The following is a 26,559-nucleotide window of genomic DNA, read 5'->3' as shown; positions in this document are numbered from 1 at the left end:
CGACGGACGCCATCCAATTAAGTATTTCTTGATTTGAGGGCTCATGACGAGACTGAGTTGGGCTAATTGGTTGATTTTGAGTGAATATTGAGATGTGGTTGAACACTTCAAAGGGGTGGAAGTAGAGAAAGGCACCGCCGGCTAGGGGTGTAAATGAGACGAGCCGGCTCGCAAGCTTCCGAAGCTTGCTCGAAAAAAGCTCATACTCGAACTCGAAAAATCGAGCTCGAGCTCGAGCTCACGAGCCCGAGCTTTTCGACGAGTCGAGCTCGAGCTTCCTTTCAGTTGTTCGATAGCTAGCGAGCAGGCTCGCGAGCTTTACCTTTTGTCTATATTTTTTAATACATCTTAATAATATATAATAATGGATATTATTAATAATAAATAAAAAAAGAATAATATTACTTTTCTAATTGAAAAAATAAATTTGATGCATGGGTTTTTGGTTGTGACGAGCTCGAGCTCGGGCTCGTTTCGTATACGAGCTAGAGCGCGAGCTCGAGCTCCTTAGAAACACAACGAGCTCGAGCTCGAGCTAAAAAATATAGGCTCCTCGAGCTCGAGCTCGAGCCTTAGCGACTCGAACTCGAGCTCACGAAATAAGGCGAGCTTGGCTCGTTTACACCCCTACCGCCGGCGAGATAAGAGAGAGAAAACCGGTGGAGGTGGTTGAATGTGCCCAATTTTGTAAGCAAATTGTGAGGACAAATTAGTAAATATACAATAAAATGAACGGTGTGAGGTTTGTTAACGTTGACCATAAATAACATGGGTCATTTTGGTACGTTTTGTAGTTGAGGAGATGTTTGTGACAAACTCCATAGTTCAGGAGTGCAAATTGTATTTTCTCCTCTATTTTGTAGCCAAAAGGTGAAGTAGGGTGGAAAGTGCCAAATAAATTGTAATTGGAGGATGTATTATGCCATTTTTTCAATTTAATGGTCCAAAGTGTCAATGGCATATCATTCGAGGGTGCAAAGTGCCAAATTACCCATTATTCAAACACAATATCAGTATTTAATGCAAGCTTGTATGCAAAAGCTTCAACCAACCACAATATTATAAATTATAATAATATCAATTATTTGTATCCAACTTGACAAAAATTATAAAGTACTACTACACTTACTTCTAAGACAATTAGTTAATTGTTTGAGTTTAGAGACACGCAACAAAGTTGAAAAGATGCGTTTACTTTGACATATAAAGATCTGCACAGTTTCCCATTATAGTTCATACCCATCCGAACAATTAACAAAAATAAATCCTGAAAGCGTTTCAATTAGTTGAGATATGGCAGAGGCATTTCTTAATGTACTTGTTGGAAATTTGTGCTCATTGATCCAAGCTGAGATTGGACTGATTATCGGTGTGGATGAAGAGATGAAGAAGCTCTCGAGCACCCTCACCGCCATTCAAGCTGTGCTCGAAGACGCCGAAATGAAGCAGCTTCAGAGCAAGTCCATACATAATTGGCTGGTCAAACTCAACGATCTTGCCTTTGATATTGATGACATATTGGATGAGTGTCCGACTGAAGTCTCGAAATTGGAGCACAAAAGCAGCAAATCAAGACGCTATAATAGCTTGAAGAAAATTCTGTTTCAACGCAAAATTGGACGAAGGATGAAGCGAGTCACGCAACAATTGGATGCGGTTGCCGCAGAGCGTGATAAGTTCCATTTGCGTGAGACGACTGTACGTTATAAGCCGATCGAGTTTGCTGCCGCGCGTGAGACCGGTTCCTGTTTGAACGAGCCTCATCTTGTATACGGTAGAGAAGAAGATACAGAGAAGATTGTTGGCATTCTGGTCAACCAGATGAAAGACGATCGGGGAATTACCGTCCTGCCCATAATTGGCGTCGGAGGCCTTGGCAAGACGACCCTCGCTCAATTAGTCTACAAAGATCAAAGGGTCGTCGAGCATTTCGACAAAAGAATTTGGGTTTGCGTCTCTGGAAATTTCGATCTCAAGACTATAATGAAAGCCGTGATTGAATCCGGTACTGCAAATTCTTCAGACTTAATGCACTTGGATAGTATACAGCTCTGCCTATGGGAGTTGCTGAACCAGAAACGATACTTGCTTGTGCTGGACGATGTTTGGAACGAGGATCAACAGAAGTGGTCCGAATTAAGAAATGCTCTCGCGTGCGGCTCGAATGGGAGTTCAATTATCATCACCACACGCCTCAAAAAGGTTGTTGATACAATGGGAACACTTCCACCGCATTACTTGACGGGATTGTCAGAAGAGCATTGTTGGACTCTTCTACGGGAACGTGCACTCGGACAAGACAAGGATAAATTCTCCAATCTCGAACCCATCGGGAAGCAAATAGTGAAGAAATGTGCCGGTGTTCCTCTGGCTGCTAAGGCGCTTGGAGGTCTGTTGCGGTTTAAGAGGACAGAGAATGAGTGGAATTACGTAAAAGAAAGTGAAATATGGGAATTACCTCAAGAAGAAAATCTGATACTACCAGCATTGAGGTTGAGTTATTATCATCTTCCTCTAGAGTTGAGACAGTGTTTTGCTTATTGTGCAGTCTTTCCCAAGGGCACTTTTATTCGGAAAGACGAATTGATCTTTATGTGGATGGCGCATGGATATATTTCATCAAAGGGCGTGTTGGAAGTGGAGGATGTTGGCAACGAAATATGCAATGAGCTAGTCTTGAGATCCCTTTTGCAAATCGTTACGGGTACAAATATTAAAACCAATTTGATTATGCATGATCTCGTTCATGATCTCGCCCAATCAATCATGGAGGACAGAACCACAGGAGCACATATCCAGAGGAATCTGACAAGCACTGCACCGAATAGCAAAATACGCCAGGTAAATTTACGAAAAAAATCCGTTGCCTTCCCTACGAGTAATCAACCTGAGATGGACATGCCTTTCATCTTGACGAAATTTTGTCGTTTGAGGATACTAGATGCAAGCAGGACGGGGATAAATGAATTGTCATATGCAGTAGGCCGTCTGAAACATTTGCGACACTTGAATTTGTCCGAGACTGGAATTCGTACCCTCCCCGAGTCGTTATCCAGTCTTTGTAATTTGCAAGTTTTGAATTTGGATTACTGCAAGGATCTCGTAGCTTTACCGAAGAAGACGAGATGCTTGATTAATCTCCGTCATCTACTTTTAGAATCATGCAAATCACTAAAGGAGATGCCATCTAAAATCGGAGAACTTACCTGCCTCAGAACATTGAGTCTGTTCGTAGTGGGCCGTGATAGAGGTAATCGGCTCGAAGAATTACAGGGCTTGAACCTCGGTGGCAGGCTAACAATTTCTCATCTGGAGAGAGTGGAAAACCCCGTCGATGCAAACAAGGCAAATCTTAGAGAGAAGAAAAACCTTCACCGTTTGAGTTTAGTGTGGGGAAGTGACAACATTGCATCAAAATTAGAGGTGGAAGAGAGAGATGAAAAGGTGTTGGAATCACTCGAGCCTCACCGAAACCTCAAAAGTTTAGGGATTCGGGGATTCAGGGGTAGATTTTTTCCGATTTGGATGTCGAATTCGACTCTGGACAAAGTAGTCGAAATCCACATATCATACTGCGAGAATTGTTTGCGTCTACCACAACTGGGAGAGCTACCTCATCTTAAGTCCTTGACTTTGGATAATGTGGCGGCGGTGGAGTACATTATCGAGGGTCAAGTTCGTAGTGGAAATACGTTATGCGTAAATTTTCCATCTCTGGAAACTCTGTATTTGCGTTCTCTCCCGAATCTCAAAGGGTTGTCGAAAGAGGAAACGACGAGAGAAGCGTTCCCAAATCTCGAGAAGCTATGCATTCTGCATTGTTCTTCATTAGTAATGCCGCCACTCTCATACCTAAAAAAATTGAAGACTTTGAGCTGCAGTAGCTCAACTCTGGCTTCACTGTCGAACCTGTACACCGTTACTCTCCTTCTCGTGGACATTGACAAGAATACGACATGCATTCCAATCGAGACGCTGCAAAACCTAACCAGTCTCGACGATTTGTGGATCTACGGAGCACACGAGCTCTGCTTGCCGGAAGAAGGGCTGAAATCCCTAAAATCACTAAAACGCTTGCATGTTGTGGATAGCGAGAAGCTGGCGTGTTTGCCTCAATGCTGGTTGCGACTTGACTTGTGTAGAGGAACTAGAAGTAAGCCGATGCTCGGAAATAGTGGATCTTCCGGAAGGTATTAAATATCTTCGCTGCTTGAAAGAGCTGAAGCTCGACGATCTTTCTAAGATGGTGCGCGTGCCCGAAGCATTGCAACACATTGCATATTCGCTCCAATCTCTAAAACTGCACCGCCTTCATGTGCTGAGTTCACTGCCGGAGTGGTTGGATGGTTTGAAATGTCTTGAATCACTGGATATTTACGGTTGCTCGAAGATAGCATCGATTCCGGATAGTGTGAAAGGAATGACGAATCTTCGGTATCTGTGTGTGGAGAAATGCTCGGAATTGGAAAGGCGGTGCGAGAGAGGGGAGGGGGAGGACTGGCACAAGATAGCGCATATTCCACGCCTGCAAATTGGTGAACGCTGGTGATTAATGGAGAACAATTCATCGACTACCTCATTCGAATTCTGTAAGTTTACAGGAATTATTTTGGAGGTTAGAAATGTAGAAATTGAGCAAACTTTCAAACAATTTTTGTCAATTCGAAGGGGAATGCTTTCAAATTTCAATTGTAAACTCATTGAATTATTTCAAAAGAAAAAGAAAATTAGCTTATTGAATTTATTACCCTATATGAAAATCGCAACTGTGCTTTCCCCCGTATCATAAGAAAGTAAGCAAATACCCTCTGATATTTATTTTTAGACAATATACTCAGACGGTTTGTAGAACATACACCTGGTGAAATGCACCATATGGTTTTACACCATTGATCTATCCATAATAACACACATTCATGTGCATGTGTGCTTAGTTGGTAGTTATTTATGTAAATCTATGATTTAAAACTACATGGTGTATTTCATCGGGTGTAGGATCTCATAAGCCCACACACACACGACCTAATTAACTTTTTGCCGTTGACCGGTTGTGAAAGGACAAAAACCACCCCAGGAGGTTTCTGCAAAAAAACTAAGGGACCAAATTAAGAATCGCTTCATTATTGGACAAGTTGAAAAATAAAATGTTCATGGTTGTCTGTTCGAGCTCACCAAAAAAATAATGCGCGTATACGCAAGGGACGTGTTTCAGCCTTGAGCGAGTCCATGGTTATCGTACGTAGGCAGCAGAGTCAACTTTCTGTCTCGTTCACAAATTTTGAGGTGTTTTTCCGGGAGTATTTTGATCTAGAAAAAATCGTAGCTTCGTTTGTAATCTTTGGTCCTCCAAATTTTCTCGCTCTCTCTTTCTTTTTTGGTGATTAGCCTCCTAATTTATGTTTAAAGATGTGTCTGAATGTTCCAGTAAAAAGATAAGATTTATTTGTTTTTTTACATTTTTTCTTATTCTTGGTGTTGGATTTTAATTTTTTAGTCATAGGAATTGTTTTGGTTTTAGTTCATCAAAGTTGTGTCTTATAGATTGTTATTGAATATGTGTTTAGTTATCTTGATCTTCTTCAAGTGTTTTTGTTCATTTCACTTTTCATGGTGGAGGATGGTACTCCTTGGTTAAAATATTCCTTTTTCCTTTCCCTGCAGTTTTTAATGAGATGATGTGTTATATTTATGTCGTAATACTTTTTTATTTAATCAATAATTTTTTTAATTTTTTTTTAATATATGTTACTTCCACATATTTTAAATTTCGTATATACTTAACAGTAAACAATGATAGCCCGTGTATCACATGGTAAATACTAATACATATATATATATATCAGAACAAATGAAAACTGGTTATTCGGATTTTTTGCATAAAAAGCATTACACAAACCCAAAATAGTCGGGTACCCGACTATTTCGGGTCAGGGTCGAGTTTTCCTTTATTTATAAATGTCAAAAAAATTCTGCCATATTCGGCAGTACAGTACAGAAGACACCCAAAAAAAATTATCAGAAAAAAAAAAAACAACAACAAAAAAGGACATTACAACAACATCAAAGTCCAACAACCAAATTACCATTATCAACTGTACACGAAAAGCTACAAAACAAAGAAAACCGAAAAGAAAAGTAGGCTTAATAAACAAAACAAAGAAAACCGGAGTATTCAAAAACCAGAAAGCCAATACACACACATAAGATAGAGATGACTGAGATGACTTCAAAAGTCCATCACCAAAGTGGGAATACCAGAAATTGAGAAAAAAAAAGAGGAAAAGAAGAGAAAGAATCAAAAAAGCGGAGAGGAATTCGTCGGGTGAAGAATCACAATTCAAAGTAGAACAAGAGAAAAGAAGAGAAAGAATCAAAAAAGCGCTACTTCAAAATTCAAATCAAAGCATTCTAACCAAAATAATTTAATTTGCACAAACCAAATAAATAATAACAAAATTCCCTGCAAATACCACATATAAAAAAAAGGGTTTGTATAATACCTATAAGACATAATTTAATACATAGGATAAATTACAACCACACCCTGAGGTATGGTCAAATTACGAAAACTCCCTCTTGTTTGCGGTTTCAAATTTAGTCGAATCTTTGAGATTTTATGGAATATTATCACTTTTGTACCCGTTTTATCCCATTCGAACTCCACATTTTGAAGCTTGATGATCATAATACGTGTTTTTTGGCTTGTATATATATATCAGATTGTGGTACATCAGAAATTATATTTTTACACAAAACGAGTTTAAACTAGATCACATTCCATGAAATCTAGATGATTGTGTAGAATTTGAGGCCATAAGAGTGGAGGTGTAAGAAAAAATCATAGTTGAGGGGATAGATGTAATTATCCAAACAAGAGGGGATTTTTCATAAATTGACCATACCGTGGTTGTAATTTACCCTAATACATAAAAACAATAAAGAAGACATTCAGACACCACACCCATTTCTTATGCATATTGTATACGGTTTATATTTGTTCTTCGATAAATGAGAGTTCAAACAATGAGACAAAACACAAGGACACAAACTATAACCCATAAAGAAAACATTAAAAATAAAGCACAAAAATGTATTTTTTTCGCGTCGGAATATTTTTAGTTTTGTCCCGACAAAATTCCAAGATCCGAACAATATTAGGAGAAACCAAATACAAATTTTAGGTGGTCACACAGAATACTTTCTGTCACATGAAATGAGCCAATCTTAGCCCTTAAAATCAAAAGGCACATGCAATTACAATATATATATAGGCCCCGTTTGGTTGGCAAGATAAGATTAGCCAAGATAATATTAAATAGTCTGATGAAACCCAATTATTTTATTGGAGCTTGCGACGTCCAACAAAAAAAACATACTAGAAGGCAAGATAAGCCAAGATAAGCCATGATTAAATAATTTTGGTGGGTCGACCAGACAATTTATTGGGGATACCAAACATCAAATTAAGTCCAACTACTTAGTTAATCTTGGCTTATCTTGGCAGCCAAACGGGACCATATAATTTAAGGAGCCAAATACATAATCCACATAATCATAAATCAGCCAAGTACCTATTTTTCGTTGGTTAGCTTCGAATTGACCAGTTCCTTCGAGCGGATGTTTTACGGTTTTAATATTTCCTTTTGCCAATAACTGTTTGCGACGTACACTTGACCACCAAGTTCACTCAAATGAGGCCCAATATATCTCCCAAAAAATTTATCATCGGGCAACTTGCAAATTGTCGAGAGACCAGGCCAATAGTTAATCAGATTCCTACTTTCAAGAATCCCCAATATTTGAAACCTCGGCTTATACTTATTCTCGATGCTGCAAGCAAGAGAAACCGGGTTATTCACGAATGACGAAATACTGAACTTCCCTGTTTCGAGCACAAGTTCTTTTACGGTCTTTATCTTCTCCGGTGATTTCGTAAACAACGTCGGCGCCTTCCTGAACATTGCCAACGTTTCCGTTTCCGAAAATCCCAAATCCCGAAAAGCCTGCAGCTTCCGCTCCCACATCTCCTCGCTCATCATAGAAACGACCCTAATCGCATAGGCAAACATTTTCGAGCTCCGATTGAACCCGATTCTTTCGATTCTTTCGACGGAGTTCTTCATGATCTCGGTCTTGATCAGAAGACACCTCGGGTTATGATAGAGTATGACGAGAATACGCTCCATGGGTACGCCGTAGCTCTTCAAGAATTCGACGTTGGGCACCATATTCTTTTCCAAATCGACCGTCAGAAACCACGAGCACAACCGTAAGAGTCTTGCCACGTCATGATTGGAACCCAACAGGCGTTTTAGCACGGTTAACGAGGGGACGATGATGTTATCGACGCTCGAATGCAGAATTGTCAGATTATTCGTGATTATATCGCCGATGTCTTGTGAAGAAAACCCCAAATCTTGGAAAATCTTGATCTTGGGTTTGATGGTTTTCTCGACACTCGACGCGAGAAGTCGAGGCCTGTACTTGACGAGCTTCTCCAATTGGGTGGTCGAAAAGCCGCTATCTCTGAAATACGAGAGTACTGAATCGGCTTTGACCGGGTCGGTGGGATTACTGAATCTCAAATCTGAGTCAACTAGTGAAGCCACCTCGGGGGATAAGTGGTGTTTATGCAACAAGATATCAAGAACAGTAGGAGAAGCGGCGAGGGTTTGGGAAGTAGAGAAAAAATGGGAATTGCAGCAGAGATATAATAAAGAGCGATTCGAAATTGAAGAGGTGAGATTTCGGCGTACGAGTGCCATCATCTTTGCAAATTGAATATGTAAATCATTTGGGTTTACAGAGGAAGATTACTTACCTGAAGATTGAAGCTTCGAAGCCATGGTTTTGAGCAGTGAATTCGGAGTTTAGGGCTTTGGGGCTCTCCCCAATTTGAATTTGGGGTTTTGTTTTGTGTAGAGCTACAGATATATTTAGGGGCCTTTTGCTTTGAAATGAAAAAGCAAGATTGACTGATTAGTGCTAATATGTAGTTAGGTTTTTAATACATTGGCCCGCAATTGATTAAAGGCCCGGTATCTTATCCTTCCATTTCCTTGAATTCCAAGATTACCTAATCACACCTCTCCACTTGAGATTACGTTGTCCAGCCCCTCTTCCTGGATTCACATTGTATTACGCTTCCGAAATTGTCCTCGATAAATCAGTCGAATTACAGAGAAAAGAGAGTGTAAATATACTTTCTCTCTCCCCACACCAAATTCTTACCCTAATCTTTGAAGAATGGTGAGCTCCTGGGATTTCCCGTCGTCGAAAACCCAGGTACAAATTCAAATTTTCCCGCAACCTTTCTTCCATCTCCTCTTTAATGATCTGCTCTTACTTCTTGGTTGTTGTAAATCGTCGTAATTTAAGATGGTCTTGCTCAGTCGGTCGTTGAAGCTTGGCAATTTTAGGTTGGTTTCACTTCCCCCAAATTACTCTTAAGCCCTAGTCGTCGATTCTTGCTCCGTTTAGGAGGTAAATGTCTTTTGTAGCACGTTTAGTGATCGGATTAGTCGTCGGGTTAGCTATGATTGTTGCTTTCTTTCCCTGCGAAAATGCCCGATCTAAGCAGTGGTCGGACCTAGCAAGTATTATTTGTCGTTGATTTTTTACTTTTTAGAGTGTGGTTGAATTGGTGTTGTTGGCGCCAGATTTCCACGAAGGAAGAAATCCCTCACTTGGGAAGTAAAGATTGGCTAAAGATTTGTTCCCATGTTTATTTTGGAAATTTAGAGTCCTACCTTTGTAATACTTTAGGACTTAGATTTATTTCCTAGTACTTCATTCTTGTTAGGAATCTTTTATGGTTATCTAGATTAGAACTAGATATTGACTAGGATTTTGTTTCCTAGTTATTCGATTCCTTTGGAAGACAGGTCTTTGGAGGCCCATCTCACGCCTATATAAGGCTCCTCTCCTCACAAAGACCGTGACACTTTTTTGGGAGAAAAATCACTCCGTTGCTTTGAAGAATCGCTGAAACGTTCTGCTGAACAGAACTGTGCCATCGTTGGATGTGTCAACATATACAGATTGGCTGTATAGATCTCTTGGGAGATCAACCGCGTCACTGAAGGGAGTTCAGGCCAGAAAGGAATTCTAGGCACGCGGTGTGGAGCTGCTGTACGAAACACGAAGTTCGAGTTATGTACAAGAACGGCATATTACATAAAGAGGGAGTCTTTAGTGTTTTTAATAAGTCCTATTAATGTACACTGTAAATCTGAACTAGTGAAATCGTGTTTGCAGGTCCACGTGGATGTAGGGCACAATTGTGTCTGAACCACATTAATTCTTGTGTTCTGTTTATTTACTTTAAGTAGAGTATAACTGTGACAACACAAGATTTACAGTTGTAACTGAATACTGTTTCCACAACTTAACTGTTACAACTTAGACCAACTGATTTCTATAGGCATATAAATCTACAATTGGCATCAAGAGCCTCTCACTAGATATACATAGTGTGTGATTTTGGGAATTTGATTTATTTGCCATTTACTATTCGTAGGTACTATGAGTTCTCATATGGAAGGAGGTTCCACTACTCGCCCACCACTGCTAACGGGAACCAACTACTCCTATTGGAAGACTAAAATGAAGATGTTCATAAAGTCAATGGATGAAGATGCATGGCGAACAGTGTTAACTGGATGGAAGAGACCAGTTGCCACAGATGAGAAAGGGATTGAAACTGAGAAGCATGAGAAAGACTGGAGCAAAGCCGAACAAATTGCAGCAAATATGAATTCCAAGGCCTTGAATGCTATATTCAATGGAATTGATATCAATCAATTCAAGATTGTCTCGGCGTGTGAATGTGCTAAAGAAGCATGGGAGAAACTCCAAACAGCCTACGAGGGAACTGCCTCAGTCAGACTATCCAAACTTCAAATGCTTGCCACCCGGTTTGAAGATCTTCGTATGGAAGAAAATGAGACCGTGAGTGAATTTAATTCCAAATTATGTGACATATCAAACGAAGCTCACGGCCTCGGTGAAACTTATCCTGAAGTTAAACTTGTACGAAAAGTACTCAGATCCATGCCAGACCGATTCGCGTACAAGATCACTGCCATAGAGGAAGCAAGTGATGTGGACTCATTGCGACTTGAGGATCTGATTGGGAATCTACAAACTTTTGAAAACAAGTTAAACATCAGCAGAATGGACAAGGAAAGGAAAATTTCTCTGCAAACTGTATCGGACACCACAACATCTGTGCCTACTGGTCCTATGTCAGCACTTGAAGTCAAGCTCACAAAATCCATGTCCTTAATAGCAAAAAATTTCGGGAAATTCATCAAGAGAAATGGACATCCTACAAACTCTGAGAGAAAACCTAGGACCTCTACAGACAAGCCAGAAGTCAAAAAGGGAATTCGATGTAGAGAGTGTCATGGTTATGGTCATATCCAAGCAGAATGTGCTAACACTCTGAAAAAACAAGGAAAATCACTTGCCACAACTTGGAGTGATGACACCTCAGAGTCTGATGATGAAAGTGAAGCTAGTGACGATGATACAAACAATGATTTCTGTGGAACTTGCAGAATCACAGAAGCCACACTCGAGGAAATCACATGCACAGAACCGCCACATCTCAGGTATGTCACACAGGAAAACGAAAATTACGAAAATCTAAATATGCCTTTTCTGTCCACAGGGAGTGACGAATCAGAAGATGAAGGTGAAGAGTCCATCCAACAATTTCAAACACAATTGGATGATCTCCTGAAGCAATGTCATGAAGTTAGTAATGAAAATAAACTCCTGAAAGAAAGAATCAAAAAACAAGAGGAAGAAAACAAAGGAGTTATCACAAAACTGAATGACAGGATTGATGAACTTGAGATGGAGATTGAAGTCTTTGAAGTGGAACAGGACTTCGCACAAAGAGACATCGACAATCTCAAAGATTTGTTGAAATATTGGCAGGACTATGATGGTGAAAGAGCAAAAAGGGTGAGGAAAAATCTTTTTCCAAACTTACATGCTAATGATCACCAAGATGCTTCACCGCCTGTTAGCACAGTGTTTGATGCCTCTGTCAGTAAGTTAAATCGCACTGCATTTCTTCCCTCAAATAGATTAGATGAAATCATAAATGCTCATCCTTCCAATTCCAAAAGAATTGGGTTAGGGTATACTGATGGACAATCTAATGCTAACACTGGGTCAAACCAAAAGATCAGATTTGTCAATTCCACATCTTCTTGTGTGAACAACCAAACCTATCCTACTAAGTTTATTCCTATCTGTCACTTCTGTCACAAAATAGGGCATGTCAGGCCTAAATGCTTTAAAAGATGGAAATTGATAAATAAACAGTTAGCATATCAGACATCCAAATCCGCTGCGTGGGTTACTTACTCTCAAAGTAACAACTCTCATAAACAAAGGATGACAAATGATAGTACTAACTGCTGGTCAGCTATTTTATCTTTAAATGCATGTGCTACTAACTCTTGGTATTTTGACAGTGGATGTTCCAAACACATGACAGGTGAAAGGAATTTCTTATCAAATCTGCATAACATGTCTAGTGGACAGGTTACTTTTGGAGATGGAAATAAGGCTTATGTAAAGGGAAAAGGAGACTTAAATGTTGGAGGGTTGCCAAACTTGAACAATGTTCTGTATGTGGAAGGTTTGAAATCAAATCTTCTGAGTGTAAGTCAGTTGTGTGATCTATACGACTCTGTATTGTTCACAAAGCGTAAGTGTGAAGTATTTGATGAAAACAAAAATTGTGTTCTAACTGGATACAGGTCATCAGACAATTGCTACAAAATTGATCAGATTGACAAATCGGATCAATGTCATCACACTTCTTCTGATCTCACTGATCTCTGGCATCGGAAACTAGGTCATTTAAATTTTCATGATCTAATCCGTCTTGTTAATACAGGTTGCGTGAAAGGGATACCCCAACTGAAGACTGACACACCTGAGTCATGTGGTGACTGTCCTCTGGGAAAACAAGTACGGACATCTCACAAGAACACAGATCATGCAGGAACTAGCAGGACCTTGGAACTCATTCACATGGATCTAATGGGACCAATGCAAACCGAGAGCATTGGTGGAAAAAGGTATGTTCTAGTTTGTGTTGATGATTTCTCAAGGTTTACTTGGGTACGCTTCATTAGGGAAAAGTCAGATACCTTTTATGAGTTCAAAACTCTGTGCAAGAAATTGCGAATTGAAAAATTCAGCAATATTGGAAGAATTCGAAGCGATCATGGGAGAGAGTTTGAAAATTCTTCATTCACAAAATTTTGTGATAAACACGGTATCTCCCACGAATTCTCAGCACCAAAGACACCACAGCAGAATGGTGTGGTAGAAAGAAAGAACAGAACTCTCCAAGAAATGACTCGCGTAATGCTCATCTCAGCAAGAGTGGCCACAAAGTTCTGGGCTGAAGCTATGAGCACTGCCTGCTACACCATAAACTGTGTACACCTCAGACCAGAACTTAAGTTATGAAGTATGGAAAGGTAAGAAGCCTAACTTAAGTTACTTTCAGGTCTTTGGGTGTGAATGTTACATCCTGAACGATAGAGAACAACTCGGTAAGTTCTCTGCAAGAGGAGACAAAGGTACCTTTCTTGGTTACTCTTTAAACAGCAGGGATATCGCGTTTATAATGAACGTACAATGAATGTTATGGAATCCATTAATGTAACATTTAACGATGTTTTATCTGCAGAAATGGATGAGGAAGACGCTAATCCTGGAAAAACCATTGTACCAGTACAAACGCCAGGCGTCAGCACAGAGGAAGTGACGGCAGTGAAGGAAAGCACAGAAGGCGTGCCAGCAGCGAAGGAAAGCACAGAAGAAAGAAAAAGACCATCAAAACGAGTTGTAAAAAATCATCCTTCTGAACAGGTGATAGGAGAATTTGATGAAGGTATGAAAACTCGAAATAAGCCCAAAGTTGATTACCAAGAAATGGTCAGGTATGTTTGCTATACTTCTACTATAGAACCAAAAAACATCAAAGAAGCAATTCTTGATGAGTATTGGGTACAAGCTATGCAAGAGGAACTTGAGCAGTTCACTCGACATGAAGTGTGGGAACTTGTTCCACGACCCGACCAGGTAAACGTTATAGGTACAAAATGGGTGTTCAAAAACAAAACGGACGAACTTGGTAATATAACTCGCAACAAAGCTCGTCTTGTTGCTCAAGGATACACCCAAATTGAAGGAGTAGATTTCGATGAAACATTCGCTCCGGTAGCACGTCTTGAGTCAATACGTCTTTTACTCTCAGTTGCCTGTGATTTAAAGTTTAAACTCTTTCAAATGGATGTAAAAAGTGCGTTTTTAAATGGTCTCTTAAATGAAGAAGTATATGTCGAACAACCAAAAGGTTTCGAAGATCCACTCAAACCTCAACATGTCTATAAACTTAAAAAGGCCTTATACGGTCTCAAACAAGCCCCTCGGGCTTGGTATGAGCGACTTACAACCTTTCTAGTCGAAAAAGGATATAGAAGAGGTGGGGTAGATAAAACACTATTTGTCAAAAATTTTAAAAACGAAATCCTTTTGGCTCAAATCTATGTGGACGATATTGTTTTTGGGTCTACTTCTGACCACAAGAAAGATGAGTTTATCTCTCAAATGTCAAACGAATTTGAAATGAGTATGGTTGGAGAGCTAACTTACTTTCTTGGCTTGCAGGTAAAGCAGATGAAGGATGGAATTTTCATCACACAAAGCAAGTATGCCAAGAATCTGGTAAGTAAATTTGGGTTAGATAATGCAAAACCTCTAAAAACTCCGATGAGTCCTACTGAAAAGTTGGGACGCGACTGTGAGGGCACAGACGTGGATCCCACATTATACAGGAGTATGATTGGAAGTTTACTTTATCTTACTGCCAGTAGACCTGACATCTGTTTCAGTGTAGGAGTATGTGCTAGGTACCAATCAAATCCTAAAGAAAGTCACTTAAGTGCAGTCAAACGCATCATACGATACGTGAGTGGAACTCTTGAACTAGGGATATGGTACTCCAAAGATACTAATACTTGTCTTGCAGGATACAGTGATGCTGACTGGGCAGGAGATGTGGATGACAGAAAAAGTACTACTGGAGGCTGTTTCTACATGGGAAACAACCTAGTATCTTGGTACAGTAAGAAACAAAACTGCATCTCTTTATCAACAGCTGAATCTGAGTACATAGCTGCAGGTAGTTGTTGCACTCAACTTCTTTGGATGCAACATATGTTGAATGACTATGGCTTTCATGAAAAACTCCTTCATATATTCTGCGATAATGAAAGTGCCATAAATATCTCAAAAAATCCTGTCCAGCATTCTAGAACCAAACACATAGATCTTCGACACCATTTCATCAGGCAATTAGTTGAGCAGAAACGTGTGACTATAGATTATGTGTCCACAGACAATCAATTAGCTGATATTTTTACAAAGCCCCTCGATTTCCTTAGGTTTGATTCCTTGCGTAAAGCGCTTGGGATTTGCCATGTGCAAAACTGAATTTTCTATGATAAGTGCAATTAAAGTTTGTGTCCGGATTGCACTTGAATTTTTTAATCGGACATTATATGTGTCACCTACAAATGTGACATCACTGTTTTTGGACTAGGAATGATTGGAGGTTCATTTTGACTAATTGTTTGTGTGTTAGTTTTTGTGAATTAATTTTTGTTTCCACAGATAACCATGATAGAAGTGTGCTGCCCCCTCTATCGGGAGTGATCAATGACTATGACCTCATTCATCTCAAAGATCATACCTCTATTGGGAGAATTATGCTACCGCATATGCATCTCTGACTTCTATTTAAAAGCTATGTGGATTCTTAAGGAAGTTGCCCTCCTAATGTTTGCTTGAACATCATATCAACATAAAAAGGGAGGAGAAGAAAAATTAGTTCGAACTCAAAAAAAAAAAAAAAAAAAAAAAAAAGGAAGAAAAAAAATAGTTCGAAAAAAAAAAAAAAAAAAAAAAGGAGGGGTTGGGATGATATTCAAGCATATATTAGGAAATTCTCCTTGAAGTCCACGATCGAATTGCTGTGCTAATCGCATATGCATTCATAACCCTTAAAATTTACCTAAATTATGGTTTCTTGGGTATGGTCATGGGGTTATAGCTATATCGTGCATCCAAGAGTTTGCTAGGTGGCCTTCTATTGTGATTCTCTTTAAGATTATCTAATTAATTCATGAAAACCAAGCCCTCAACTTTTAATCTTGTGATCTTCTTGATTTTCTTTTCCTTAAAAAGTTTTTTTTTTCTTTTTAATTTTTTTTAAATCTTTGGGCTTTGGCTCTAGTTGTCTCTGGCCACGTGGCTATAGCCATGTCATCTGCCTTCTTTATTTTTTGATGTTTCGTGTGGAGAATATCTTGCTTGTTATTGGTGGCGGATTTTGTGGGATCTTATTCTGATTTGAAAATATCCAGTATCCGAAGAGTCCTCTCTTTTTCTGCCTATTTTCTCGGTCCCTGTGCTTTAAATATCCGCCTCTTTTAGGGTTTGCTTCTCACACTTTATTCTTTCTCTTCTTTTTCCGCCGTTCCTTTTTCTTTTGTTTTTCTCTGTGTTCTCTATTCACCATGGGCAAGAATCGATCTGCTGAGGGCTCCAAGAAACGACGCCACACCCCATCTGCCTCGCCTGCTGAGAAGAAGTCCAGAAAATCCTCAAAGAAAGTCCGCCCTACTGTTGTGGATGTCTCTCCTGCTCCTGTCACCACAGATCTGGATCCCGTTTCTACTCCAGTGGCTTCACCTTCACCAAGTCTCAAGACTAGTGATGTGCCTGACCCTGTCGACACCGGCGTGACTGCTCTGAACGGTGATAGCCTCTCTGCAACCCCACAAGATGATCTGCCCTCAGATCCAGAGGTTACCCCCCGCAATGTTGAGTTTCCTGTTCAACTCCGCCGCTCTAATCGAAAACACGAAGGCCCATCTGCCTCCTCTCCTGCCTCCGTGTCTGAAGTCAACAATCCTCTTCTTCTGAGCCTATTCCTGAGGATGACCCTTTGCGTTCTGAATCCTCTGATTCATCTGTGGGCTCTTGTTAAGTGTATATTTATACACTTAATTGTACCTTTTAATTGGAGCTTTTGATGTGTTTTTACGATAATTGGTGCTTAATATGGCTATTATTTGTATTTTAGGTGCAAATTGAAGAATTGGCAACTTTTGGGGTGAAAACTGCAAATTCAGAGAAAAAGTGGGCCAAAAGTGAAAAAATCAGAAATCTGGAGAATTAAAGACCGCACGGCCGTGCGGATTTTAGTTCAAAATCTCACACGGCCGTCCGGGTGGACGTGATGGCGCAGTGAAGGGAACTCAATTATACAAGGAAACCCGCCCTATTAGACTTTTGCACCCTATTTAAAGGCCACAAGCACACAATTAGACCTATCTAAAATCTTTTACCTTTTATTTTTATTTGGAGTTTTTATCGTTTCTACACGCAATCGAGGAGCAAGAGAACGAAGACGAAGACTTGACGAATCTTCATCCTAGTTTTTTTTTCCTTTTCTTTTCTGATTTTTATGAATTTCCGTATTTTTATTATGCTTTTCGTTACGAACATGAGTAGCTAAGTTTTTATTCTAGGATTTTATTGGAACCCTATGTGGTGATTCGAACCTCTTTTTCGACTTTTATGCAAGTTTAATTCTTCGATTATTTCTTCTATCTTGATCTTATTTAGTGCATGAGCGTAGCTAACTTATGTTGCTATTTGTTATTGTTAGAATTGACTGACAGATCGTTTTAATAATTAGAACAGGGATAGAAGAGCCTTTGAGTAGTTTTTCACCGAATGCGTGTGTTGATTGCATGTATTATCGTAGACATACAGATAATACCTTAGGTAGCCGTTTACGAGACTTGTTATTTAATGCTTTATTTATACTAGGTTTGCATAGACATATAGTGAATCTTTTATGAATAATAGGTTTATAACGCAGCGACAGCTGGTTATGAATAATTGCGTGTCTTGGGTTAATAATCGAGAATCGTAACTTGCATGATAGGAAATTAATTGGGTGAAGAATTAACGCATAGGGGGAAGATAAAATCCTAGATCCGTTTATTATTGATTTTTTCTCGTGATTACTTGCGTTCTTAATTAGTTTAATTTATTTAGTTAATTAATTTGACAACCCTGCGTAGGCTGGATAAAAATCACAATTGTTAGGATTTGGTACTTAGGATTAAATAATTTGCGTATTCCCTGTGGGATCGACATCCGACTCTCACGAGTCTACTTTACTACTTGTTTGCGATACGTACACTTGCGTGTTGGTATTTAGCACCCAACAAGTTTTTGGCGCCGTTGCCGGGGAATACGGCTAAATTATTTATTTATCCTAATATTAAATTTGATCAATTTTTCTTACTTCAGCCAATTTTTTTTTTATTTTATTTAATTCTTTTTTTTTTATTATTTATTTTGTTCTAGGTACTTTTTATGCGAAGAGGACACGATACGAGCCTGCTACCTCTTGACCCCGAAATTGAACGAACGTTTAGGCAAGCCAGGAGAAATCAACGGTTAGCCCAAAACACTCCAGCAACGATGGAAGACGAGAATAATCGTGGGGAAGGTGACCAAAGGCAACCACCTAATGTGGCGAGAGAAATCGTCAACGAGCAAAACCAACGCCAGCTAATTAATCCACCACCGCGTCAACGAGCCTTGCACGAGTACACCGTTCCGGCACTCAATGGGTTCCAATCAAGCATCCAGCAGCCCCCCATTGAAGCCAACAATTTCGAGATTCGAGCGGGACTCCTCACGATGCTCCAAAACAATGGATTATTCAGCGGTCTAGCTCATGAAGATCCACATCTCCACTTGGTGAATTTTCTCGAGACGTGTGATTCGCACAAGATGAATGGAGTATCACCCGAAGCACTGCAACTCCGCCTGTTCAAGCACTCCCTACAAGGAGCAGCCCGAGAATGGTTGCAAACTCGTGCACCTCACTCCATATCGTCGTGGGCCCAGCTAGCTCAACTTTTCATGAACACATACAACTCCCCAACAAAAACTGAGAGAATCCGGAGAGAAATTCAAAATTTCATACAAGAAGCCGGTGAAGCACTATTCGAGACGTGGGAGCGGTTCAAGCAGCTAGTAAGGAGGTGCCCGAATCACGGACTTCAAGAGTGGCGCCAATTGCAAATATTTTACGATGGATTGCAAGACAACTCGAGAACCGTGCTTGATTCGGCAGGTGGAGGTATGTTCATGAGTTTGACCTACGACGAAGCATACGAGCTCTTGGAACGAATCGCTAGAAATAAATACATGCGGGCATCGGACCCGTCGAATAGCGGAGCAGTCAAGACGGGAGGAATTTTGGAGTTAGACGGAGTCACTGCAATCACGGCCCAATTGGAGAAGCTATCGAAGCAAGTAGCGGCTTTGCAAACTCAGCAAGTCCATGCAGTCCAAGTTCCCGACCAACGCATAGAAGAAACGGAGTCTCTGAATTATGTGCATGACACCAACCGCTAACAGAGGAACCCGTACTCCAACACGTACAATCCGGGATGGAAGGATCACCCTAACTTTGGGTGGGGAGGAACTCAGCAAGGACAAAGGCAAGCAACACCTCAAGGTCAACCGCCAAATCATTCACGACCAGCTCCCGGATTCCAAAATCCGCCTCAAGCTCAACCTCAAGGTGTAGATCTCGCAAATATTTTGGCGCAATTCATGACAACCACCCAAGCCTCCATCCGAAATTTGGAAACACAAATGGGTCAACTTGCAACCCAGCTAACCGCGAGGCCATCGGGAGCACAGCCGTCGAATACGGAAGATCCTCGGAAGAACAACGTCGAACAGTGCAACGCTGTGAGTTTAAAGAATGGGGGGCAATTGGAGGAAGCCCCACTTCAGGAGAAGCAAAACACGGTAATCGAGGAGCCGAGCGTGATGGGGGAAAAAGAAGCAACTCACGAAGAACCACTATCATCCCCAGTGAAATCACGAGCCCCTCCAATTCCATATCCTCAGAAGCTTATAAAGAAGAAGCTCGATGCCGATTATCAGAGATTTTTGGACAAGCTGAAGGAAATCCAAGTAAATATTCCGTTTATTGAAGCCCTTCAAAAGATGCCAAAGTGGGTGAAGTTCCTCAAGGATCTCGTAACAAAAAGGAAGAAATTGCAAGGGAACGAGATGATCCAACTCACGGAACAATGTAGTGCAATTCTTACACGGCCCCTTCCACAAAAACTCGGCGATCCAGGTAAGTTCACTATCCCTTGCACTATTGGAGGTAAAAATTTTAGGTCACTTATTGATTTAGGTGCTAGCATTAATCTTATGCCTTATTCCACTTTTAAAAATCTTGGGTTAGGTGAGATTGAACCTACGGCTATAACTCTTCAATTAGCCGATAGGTCTTTAGTTTACCCAAAAGGTATTTTAGAGAATGTGCTAGTAAAGGTGAACAAATTTATCTTCCCGGTCGATTTTGTTGTACTCGATATAGATGAAGATAAGGAGATACCTCTTATTTTAGGGAGACCGTTTTTAGCCACTTCGAAAACTCTAATTGATTGTGCTAGTGGTGATCTTACAATGACGGTGCACGATCAAACGATCAAATTTAACGTTTTTAGCGCTAATAAAAATCCATGTGATAATAAAGATTGTTATGCTATTGATCTTGTGGATTTTACAAATCATGAAGATTTTGACGTTTTGATCTTAGACCATGGGAAAGCATCTTTGAGTGCAGGAGATGGCGGCGGAAACGGCAGTCGAAAGGAGCAAGTATATCGTGCGGACTCAATTTCAACTCCTCCGAGAGATAGTCAAAAGAGTTGGGGTGCTAACGGTGATGAACGTGCAAGGAGGATGTGGCCACCTAAAAAATCAAACGAGCGTCATCGGGGAGAGGAACTCAATTGCCAAGTGACTTCGGTCACGTTAGCTTGACCAAAGAAGCAGACAAAGTCCGGCTGAAGACTGTAAACTTAGCGCTTCTCGGGAGGCAACCCGAGCTTTCGTTTTTTGTATTTTATGTTATTTTAAATTTTTAGTTTTGCTTTTATTTTATTTTATATAAAAAAAAAAAAAAAAAAAGTTTCTGGGCACTAATTAGAAGTTTTTATTTTTCAGGGACCCAATTGCAATTATTCACACGGCCGTGCAAGAAAGAGGCAGAAATCTCACACGCCCGTGTGAGATTTCGGGGAAGCTACTGCCCAAATTCACCAAATGGCACGGCCGTGCGGATTTTAGGCCATAATTTCGCACGGCCGTCCTAAATTAAGAAGGGCTACTGCCCAAATTCACCAAATGGCACGGCCGTGCGGATTTTAGGCCATAATTTCGCACGGCCGTCCGAAATTATGAAGAGGCTACTGCCCAAAATAGGAAAAGGGCACGACCGTGCGGATTTTTCACCTAAATCTCGCACGGCCGTGCGGAAAAAAAAAAAAAAAAGAAAAAAAAAAAGCAAATTTCATAATTTCAAATCCCCTCTCTCCCCCACTTCGAACCCTCGCCTTCCTTTTTCGAAATTTTCCCTTTTCTTTGACAAATTTCACCGAAAATTTACCAACTACACACATATAATACGTAATCAAGGGGGTTTGTTGTTGATTTGCGCAGGGAGATTCAAGAACGGTGAAATTTTCTCGAAAAACCCATTCCACCAAGAACGCCCACAAGGTGTTCGACGATTTTTCCCGCACCGATTATTAAGCCGGTACCCGAGCTATTGGAGGATGACGAGGAGGATGATGCTCATGCACATGGTGGAGTTGGTGAGCAACCCGGCGATGGTCCCGACGCTTAAAAACAGGTGTTTTCTATCCTTAAACTCCGGGCGAATCACATTGAGGGCAATGTGAATTTTAAGTTTGGGGGTGGTTAACTACTTGTTTTCGTTTATGTGCGCTTTATTTGTGTTTTTATTTTATTTTATTTTGCATGCTTTAGTTTTTGTTTTAGTTGCCGTTTTATTATTTTCGTTTTATTAAAAAAAAAAAAAAAAAAAAAACAATTCGATGCATCGATGAATTACGATGATGGGAGATGGTCAATGTTTGATGATGAAATTGCTTGTTTTATGTTGATAAGGAGTAGATATTTGTTTAGCTTTCGATTCAACGGAACGTAGAAGTAAATTATTGCTAGGAATCACACCTTGTGCATTGCTTTGGTTGAATGTTTTGCATTTTAAATTTGAAATTTATTTGTGCTCAATCATGCTTTGTTAGGTTTTAAATCTCACCTTAGGACATTTATGATACGAAGTGTTGATAGTAAGTGATTTGGGATATGATTTGGGCCTTCTTTGAACCGTTTGAGCCTTTCAAGCCTACCCTTTTTGTCAAATTATCCTTAGAACCTTGATTTGAGCCTCGGAGAAAAGGTGTTCTTTCTTTTAGCCAATATGTAGAAGGTAGAAAAGTGGAGATTTTTGAATAATTATCCCTTGGTGGTCGGTCGAAAAATTCTTATAAGATCTTTCTTCTTCTTCGAAATAAAAATTCTTATAAGATATGCAAATCCTTATAAGATATAAAATTCTTATAAGATATAAAATTCTTATAAGATCTTTCTTCTTCTTCGAAATAAATTCTTATATATATATATCTAAATCCTTAGATATGCAAAAAAAAAAAAAAAAAAAAAAAAAAAAAAAAAAAAAAAAAAAGAAGAAGAAGAATAGATTAGAAGGGAGAAATAAGGACTAGTTGTTGAGTTGTGTTGAAAAATCGATCCATTGTCTCAAGGCAAAAGTGTTGACGTGTGAATTTTGGAGAATCGAGTTTATTTAAGTCCCTAGAGGTGAATTCATTGTTTCAAACGCCTATCTTTCAAATTTTGGCGTAATCACCTCAATTCAAGAAAATTAGCCACACATTCCCATATTACCTACCTCGGACCAAAGAGCCTAACAATTGAAAGCCACAAAGCCCCAATGATCCCAATAGCTTATTGTTCAATATTAGTTGAGTAAAATAATTTGGTGAGTATTTGGAGTCAAATATATGCATGTAAGTATAAATTCTTTCTATCTTTAACTTGCAAATATTGGATACTTGAAGCAAGTGTATGACTTGTGGTTTTTGGTAATAGTGAGTGACTAAGTGCCGTTGAATGTTAAGCTTGCGAATACCTATGAATTGTCATGATAATTGCAAGTTCTGAAAACGCGAAGTTGACCAATCGATCTATGTAATGAGATGTATGGTTTTGTTTTGTGTTATTAATTTAATTTTACTTGAGGACAAGCAAAAGTTCAAGTTTGGGGGTGTGTTAAGTGTATATTTATACACTTAATTGTACCTTTTAATTGGAGCTTTTGATGTGTTTTTACGATAATTGGTGCTTAATATGGCTATTATTTGTATTTTAGGTGCAAATTGAAGAATTGGCAACTTTTGGGGTGAAAACTGCAAATTCAGAGAAAAAGTGGGCCAAAAGTGAAAAAATCAGAAATCTGGAGAATTAAAGACCGCACGGCCGTGCGGATTTTAGTTCAAAATCTCACACGGCCGTCCGGGTGGACGTGATGGCGCAGTGAAGGGAACTCAATTATACAAGGAAACCCGCCCTATTAGACTTTTGCACCCTATTTAAAGGCCACAAGCACACAATTAGACCTATCTAAAATCTTTTACCTTTTATTTTTATTTGGAGTTTTTATCGTTTCTACACGCAATCGAGGAGCAAGAGAACGAAGACGAAGACTTGACGAATCTTCATCCTAGTTTTTTTTTCCTTTTCTTTTCTGATTTTTATGAATTTCCGTATTTTTATTATGCTTTTCGTTACGAACATGAGTAGCTAAGTTTTTATTCTAGGATTTTATTGGAACCCTATGTGGTGATTCGAACCTCTTTTTCGACTTTTATGCAAGTTTAATTCTTCGATTATTTCTTCTATCTTGATCTTATTTAGTGCATGAGCGTAGCTAACTTATGTTGCTATTTGTTATTGTTAGAATTGACTGACAGATCGTTTTAATAATTAGAACAGGGATAGAAGAGCCTTTGAGTAGTTTTTCACCGAATGCGTGTGTTGATTGCATGTATTATCGTAGACATACAGATAATACCTTAGGTAGCCGTTTACGAGACTTGTTATTTAATGCTTTATTTATACTAGGTTTGCATAGACATATAGTGAATCTTTTATGAATAATAGGTTTATAACGCAGCGACAGCTGGTTATGTATAATTGCGTGTCTTGGGTTAATAATCGAGAATCGTAACTTGCATGATAGGAAATTAATTGGGTGAAGAATTATCGCATAGGGGGAAGATAAAATCCTAGATCCGTTTATTATTGATTTTTTCTCGTGATTACTTGCGTTCTTAATTAGTTTAATTTATTTAGTTAATTAATTTGACAACCCTGCGTAGGCTGGATAAAAATCACAATTGTTAGGATTTGGTACTTAGGATTAAATAATTTGCGTATTCCCTGTGGGATCGACATCCGACTCTCACGAGTCTACTTTACTACTTGTTTGCGATACGTACACTTGCGTGTTGGTATTTAGCACCCAACAGCTCTCAACTCTCTGCTGGTAACTGTTTCTCTCCTCTCTTCTATTCCGCTCTTGCTAAAGAAAATTAGGATAGTATGAGTAAGCGTGCCTGCTCTCCTGAGCGTGTTTTGTCTAGGTCTGTCTTACCTTTGTCTGGGATTTTCCGTCTTCTAAAAACTCAAGGGTTGCTTGGCACTATTGTGAGTGCACAACCTTTTGAACGATCTGTTATTGTTGAGTTCTATGCCAATCTTTCTGATCGCTTTTCTGTTGTGGGGTCTCGTGGGTATGGGAAAGTGTATGTGAGGGGGTCTTTCTATTCTGTGACACCTGCCTTGATTAATGAGTTTTATAAATGTCCAAACGAGGTTTCTTCCAAACCCTCTGTTTCCAAAGACACTCTGGCCTCTGTCCTCACTGCCAAAGTTCTGAAAAAATGGCCTGGTCCAAAGTCGGCTTTTCATGTGTCTAAGCTGACTCAGCTGTACTCAGTCCTCTTTAAAATAGGCATTTCCAACTGGTTTCCCACTACTCACAATGCTACTCTCAATCCCACCCAAGCTGAGTTTTTATGGTGCATCACTCACGACCTCAAGATCAATATTGGTGAATTAGTTTTCACTCAGATTGGTGCCTTAGCCAATTCCCGGACCGAGCGTGAGCATCTGCCGTTTCCTTCTCTGATCTACCAGCTTCTGATCAAACAAGGCCTGCCCACTCGTGATGCCACTCTACTGGACCCTCCTGGCCGTCCAATCACTATCCACGGTAAGGTCCTTTCTGAACATTTTGCTGATCTGCCTCCTGTCGATCCTACTGTTGTTCAGACGGTCCCACGTGTGAAGAAGGCTCCTATAGTGGCTGCCTCTGTTCCCATTGTAGCTGCCTCTATTTCGCCGCCAGTTGATGTGGTCACCAAGGATGAGCTCACTCGTTTTCAGGAGTCTATCCAGGCTCAGCTAGCTCAAGGGTTTGCCTCTATTCAAGATCAGCTGCTTAGGACTTTGGCACATTCTGGTCAGAAAGGGGGAGTAGCAACAACTCCAACTCCTGCGGCTTCCACCAAGACCAAAGATAAAGGCAAAAAGCAGGCATCCCTCCTCACTCCTCCACAGCCCAGCTCTCGTGATGAAGATGATTTGTTCTCTGGCTTTAGTTACTAAAGCAGAGATTTATGTTTTTCGTTTTTATGTTTTTTTTCTTAAAAACTATCTGCTATTACTTCTGGTCTGTAATAGCTAGTATTATTTTCTTTTTGCATCTTTGACTCTATATGTTATCTCTTTATCTGCATTGATAACTATTTTTGAGTTAATTTTGGAGTGATTCTATATCTCTCTTATTTGTCTCACTGCAGGAAATACTTAAGTAGCACTGCTATTGTGCTAACAGTATGTGATGTTATGTGCTAACAGTCTGTGATGCAGGGGGAGTGCTAACAGTCTGTGATGCAGGGGGAGTCTTTTCTCTTTCCGTCTTATCTGCAGGGGGAGTTCTTGTTAAACATGGGTTCTGACCAAATCTATGCCAAAGGGGGAGATTGTTGGCGCCAGATTTCCACGAAGGAAGAAATCCGCCTCACTTGGGAAGTAAAGATTGGCTAAAGATTTGTTCCCATGTTTATTTTGGAAATTTAGAGTCCTACCTTTGTAATACTTTAGGACTTAGATTTATTTCCTAGTACTTCATTCTTGTTAGGAATCTTTTATGGTTATCTAGATTAGAACTAGATATTGACTAGGATTCTGTTTCCTAGTTATTCGATTCCTTTGGAAGACAGGTCTTTGGAGGCCCATCTCACGCCTATATAAGGCTCCTCTCCTCACAAAGACCGTGACACTTTTTTGGGAGAAAAATCACTCCGTTGCTTTGAAGAATCGCTGAAACGTTCTGCTGAACAGAACTGTGCCATCGTTGGATGTGTCAACATATACAGATTGGCTGTATAGATCTCTTGGGAGATCAACCGCGTCACTGAAGGGAGTTCAGGCCAGAAAGGAGTTCTAGGC

The 26,559-nt window shown here is 39.9% G+C and overlaps 3 protein-coding genes and 1 long non-coding RNA gene across 4 annotated transcripts in view; 3 read left to right on the top strand and 1 right to left on the bottom strand.

Annotated features, from left to right (window-relative positions):
- The first annotated feature begins 1,189 nt into the window (after window positions 1-1,189).
- LOC105973906 (putative disease resistance protein RGA4) lies at window positions 1,190-4,750 on the top strand. The gene is given in 2 exon segments (XM_012998947.2): window positions 1,190-4,124; window positions 4,126-4,750. Coding segments are annotated over 2 exon segments (3,255 nt in total). The 5' UTR covers window positions 1,190-1,293; the 3' UTR covers window positions 4,550-4,750.
- A 2,326-nt stretch (window positions 4,751-7,076) lies between these two features.
- On the bottom strand, window positions 7,077-8,936 carry LOC105973907 (uncharacterized). Its single transcript, XM_012998948.2, has one exon. The coding sequence runs from the start codon at window positions 8,766-8,768 to the stop codon at window positions 7,623-7,625; it is 1,146 nt and encodes a 381-aa protein (XP_012854402.2). The 5' UTR covers window positions 8,769-8,936; the 3' UTR covers window positions 7,077-7,622.
- A 63-nt stretch (window positions 8,937-8,999) lies between these two features.
- LOC105957985 (uncharacterized) overlaps window positions 9,000-26,559 on the top strand; it is an 18,492-nt gene continuing 932 nt past the window's right edge. Inside the window, exon 1 of the long non-coding RNA XR_016030479.1 lies at window positions 9,000-9,643. This is a non-coding gene — a long non-coding RNA (uncharacterized LOC105957985). The remainder of the gene's footprint in view (window positions 9,644-26,559) is intronic.
- Window positions 10,525-15,878, top strand: LOC148771567 (uncharacterized). The gene is made up of 5 exons (XM_088815981.1): window positions 10,525-12,877; window positions 12,920-13,103; window positions 13,325-13,424; window positions 13,541-13,613; window positions 13,724-15,878. The coding sequence occupies exons 1-5, from the start codon at window positions 10,525-10,527 to the stop codon at window positions 15,529-15,531; spliced, it is 4,518 nt and encodes a 1,505-aa protein (XP_088672107.1). The 3' UTR covers window positions 15,532-15,878.

This window comes from Erythranthe guttata, chromosome 3 (assembly GCF_056151865.1).
Source record: "Erythranthe guttata isolate IM_541 chromosome 3, IM_541, whole genome shotgun sequence".
Classification (NCBI taxonomy): domain Eukaryota; kingdom Viridiplantae; phylum Streptophyta; class Magnoliopsida; order Lamiales; family Phrymaceae; genus Erythranthe; species Erythranthe guttata.
This window is presented reverse-complemented; position numbering and strand designations above follow the sequence as displayed.

What these genes read in the sequence shown, in the direction of transcription:
- LOC105973907 (XM_012998948.2), bottom strand. Translation starts at nt 8,768, where the DNA reads ATGATGGCACTCGTACGCCGAAATCTCACCTCTTCAATTTCGAATCGC.
- LOC148771567 (XM_088815981.1), top strand. Translation starts at nt 10,525, where the DNA reads ATGAGTTCTCATATGGAAGGAGGTTCCACTACTCGCCCACCACTGCTA. An exon ending in TCTCTGGCATCGGAAACTAG is followed by an intron (nt 12,878 to 12,919) that starts GTCATTTAAATT and finishes TTGTTAATACAG; the next exon opens with GTTGCGTGAAAGGGATACCC. An exon ending in TCAGCAAGAGTGGCCACAAA is followed by an intron (nt 13,425 to 13,540) that starts GTTCTGGGCTGA and finishes AGTTACTTTCAG; the next exon opens with GTCTTTGGGTGTGAATGTTA.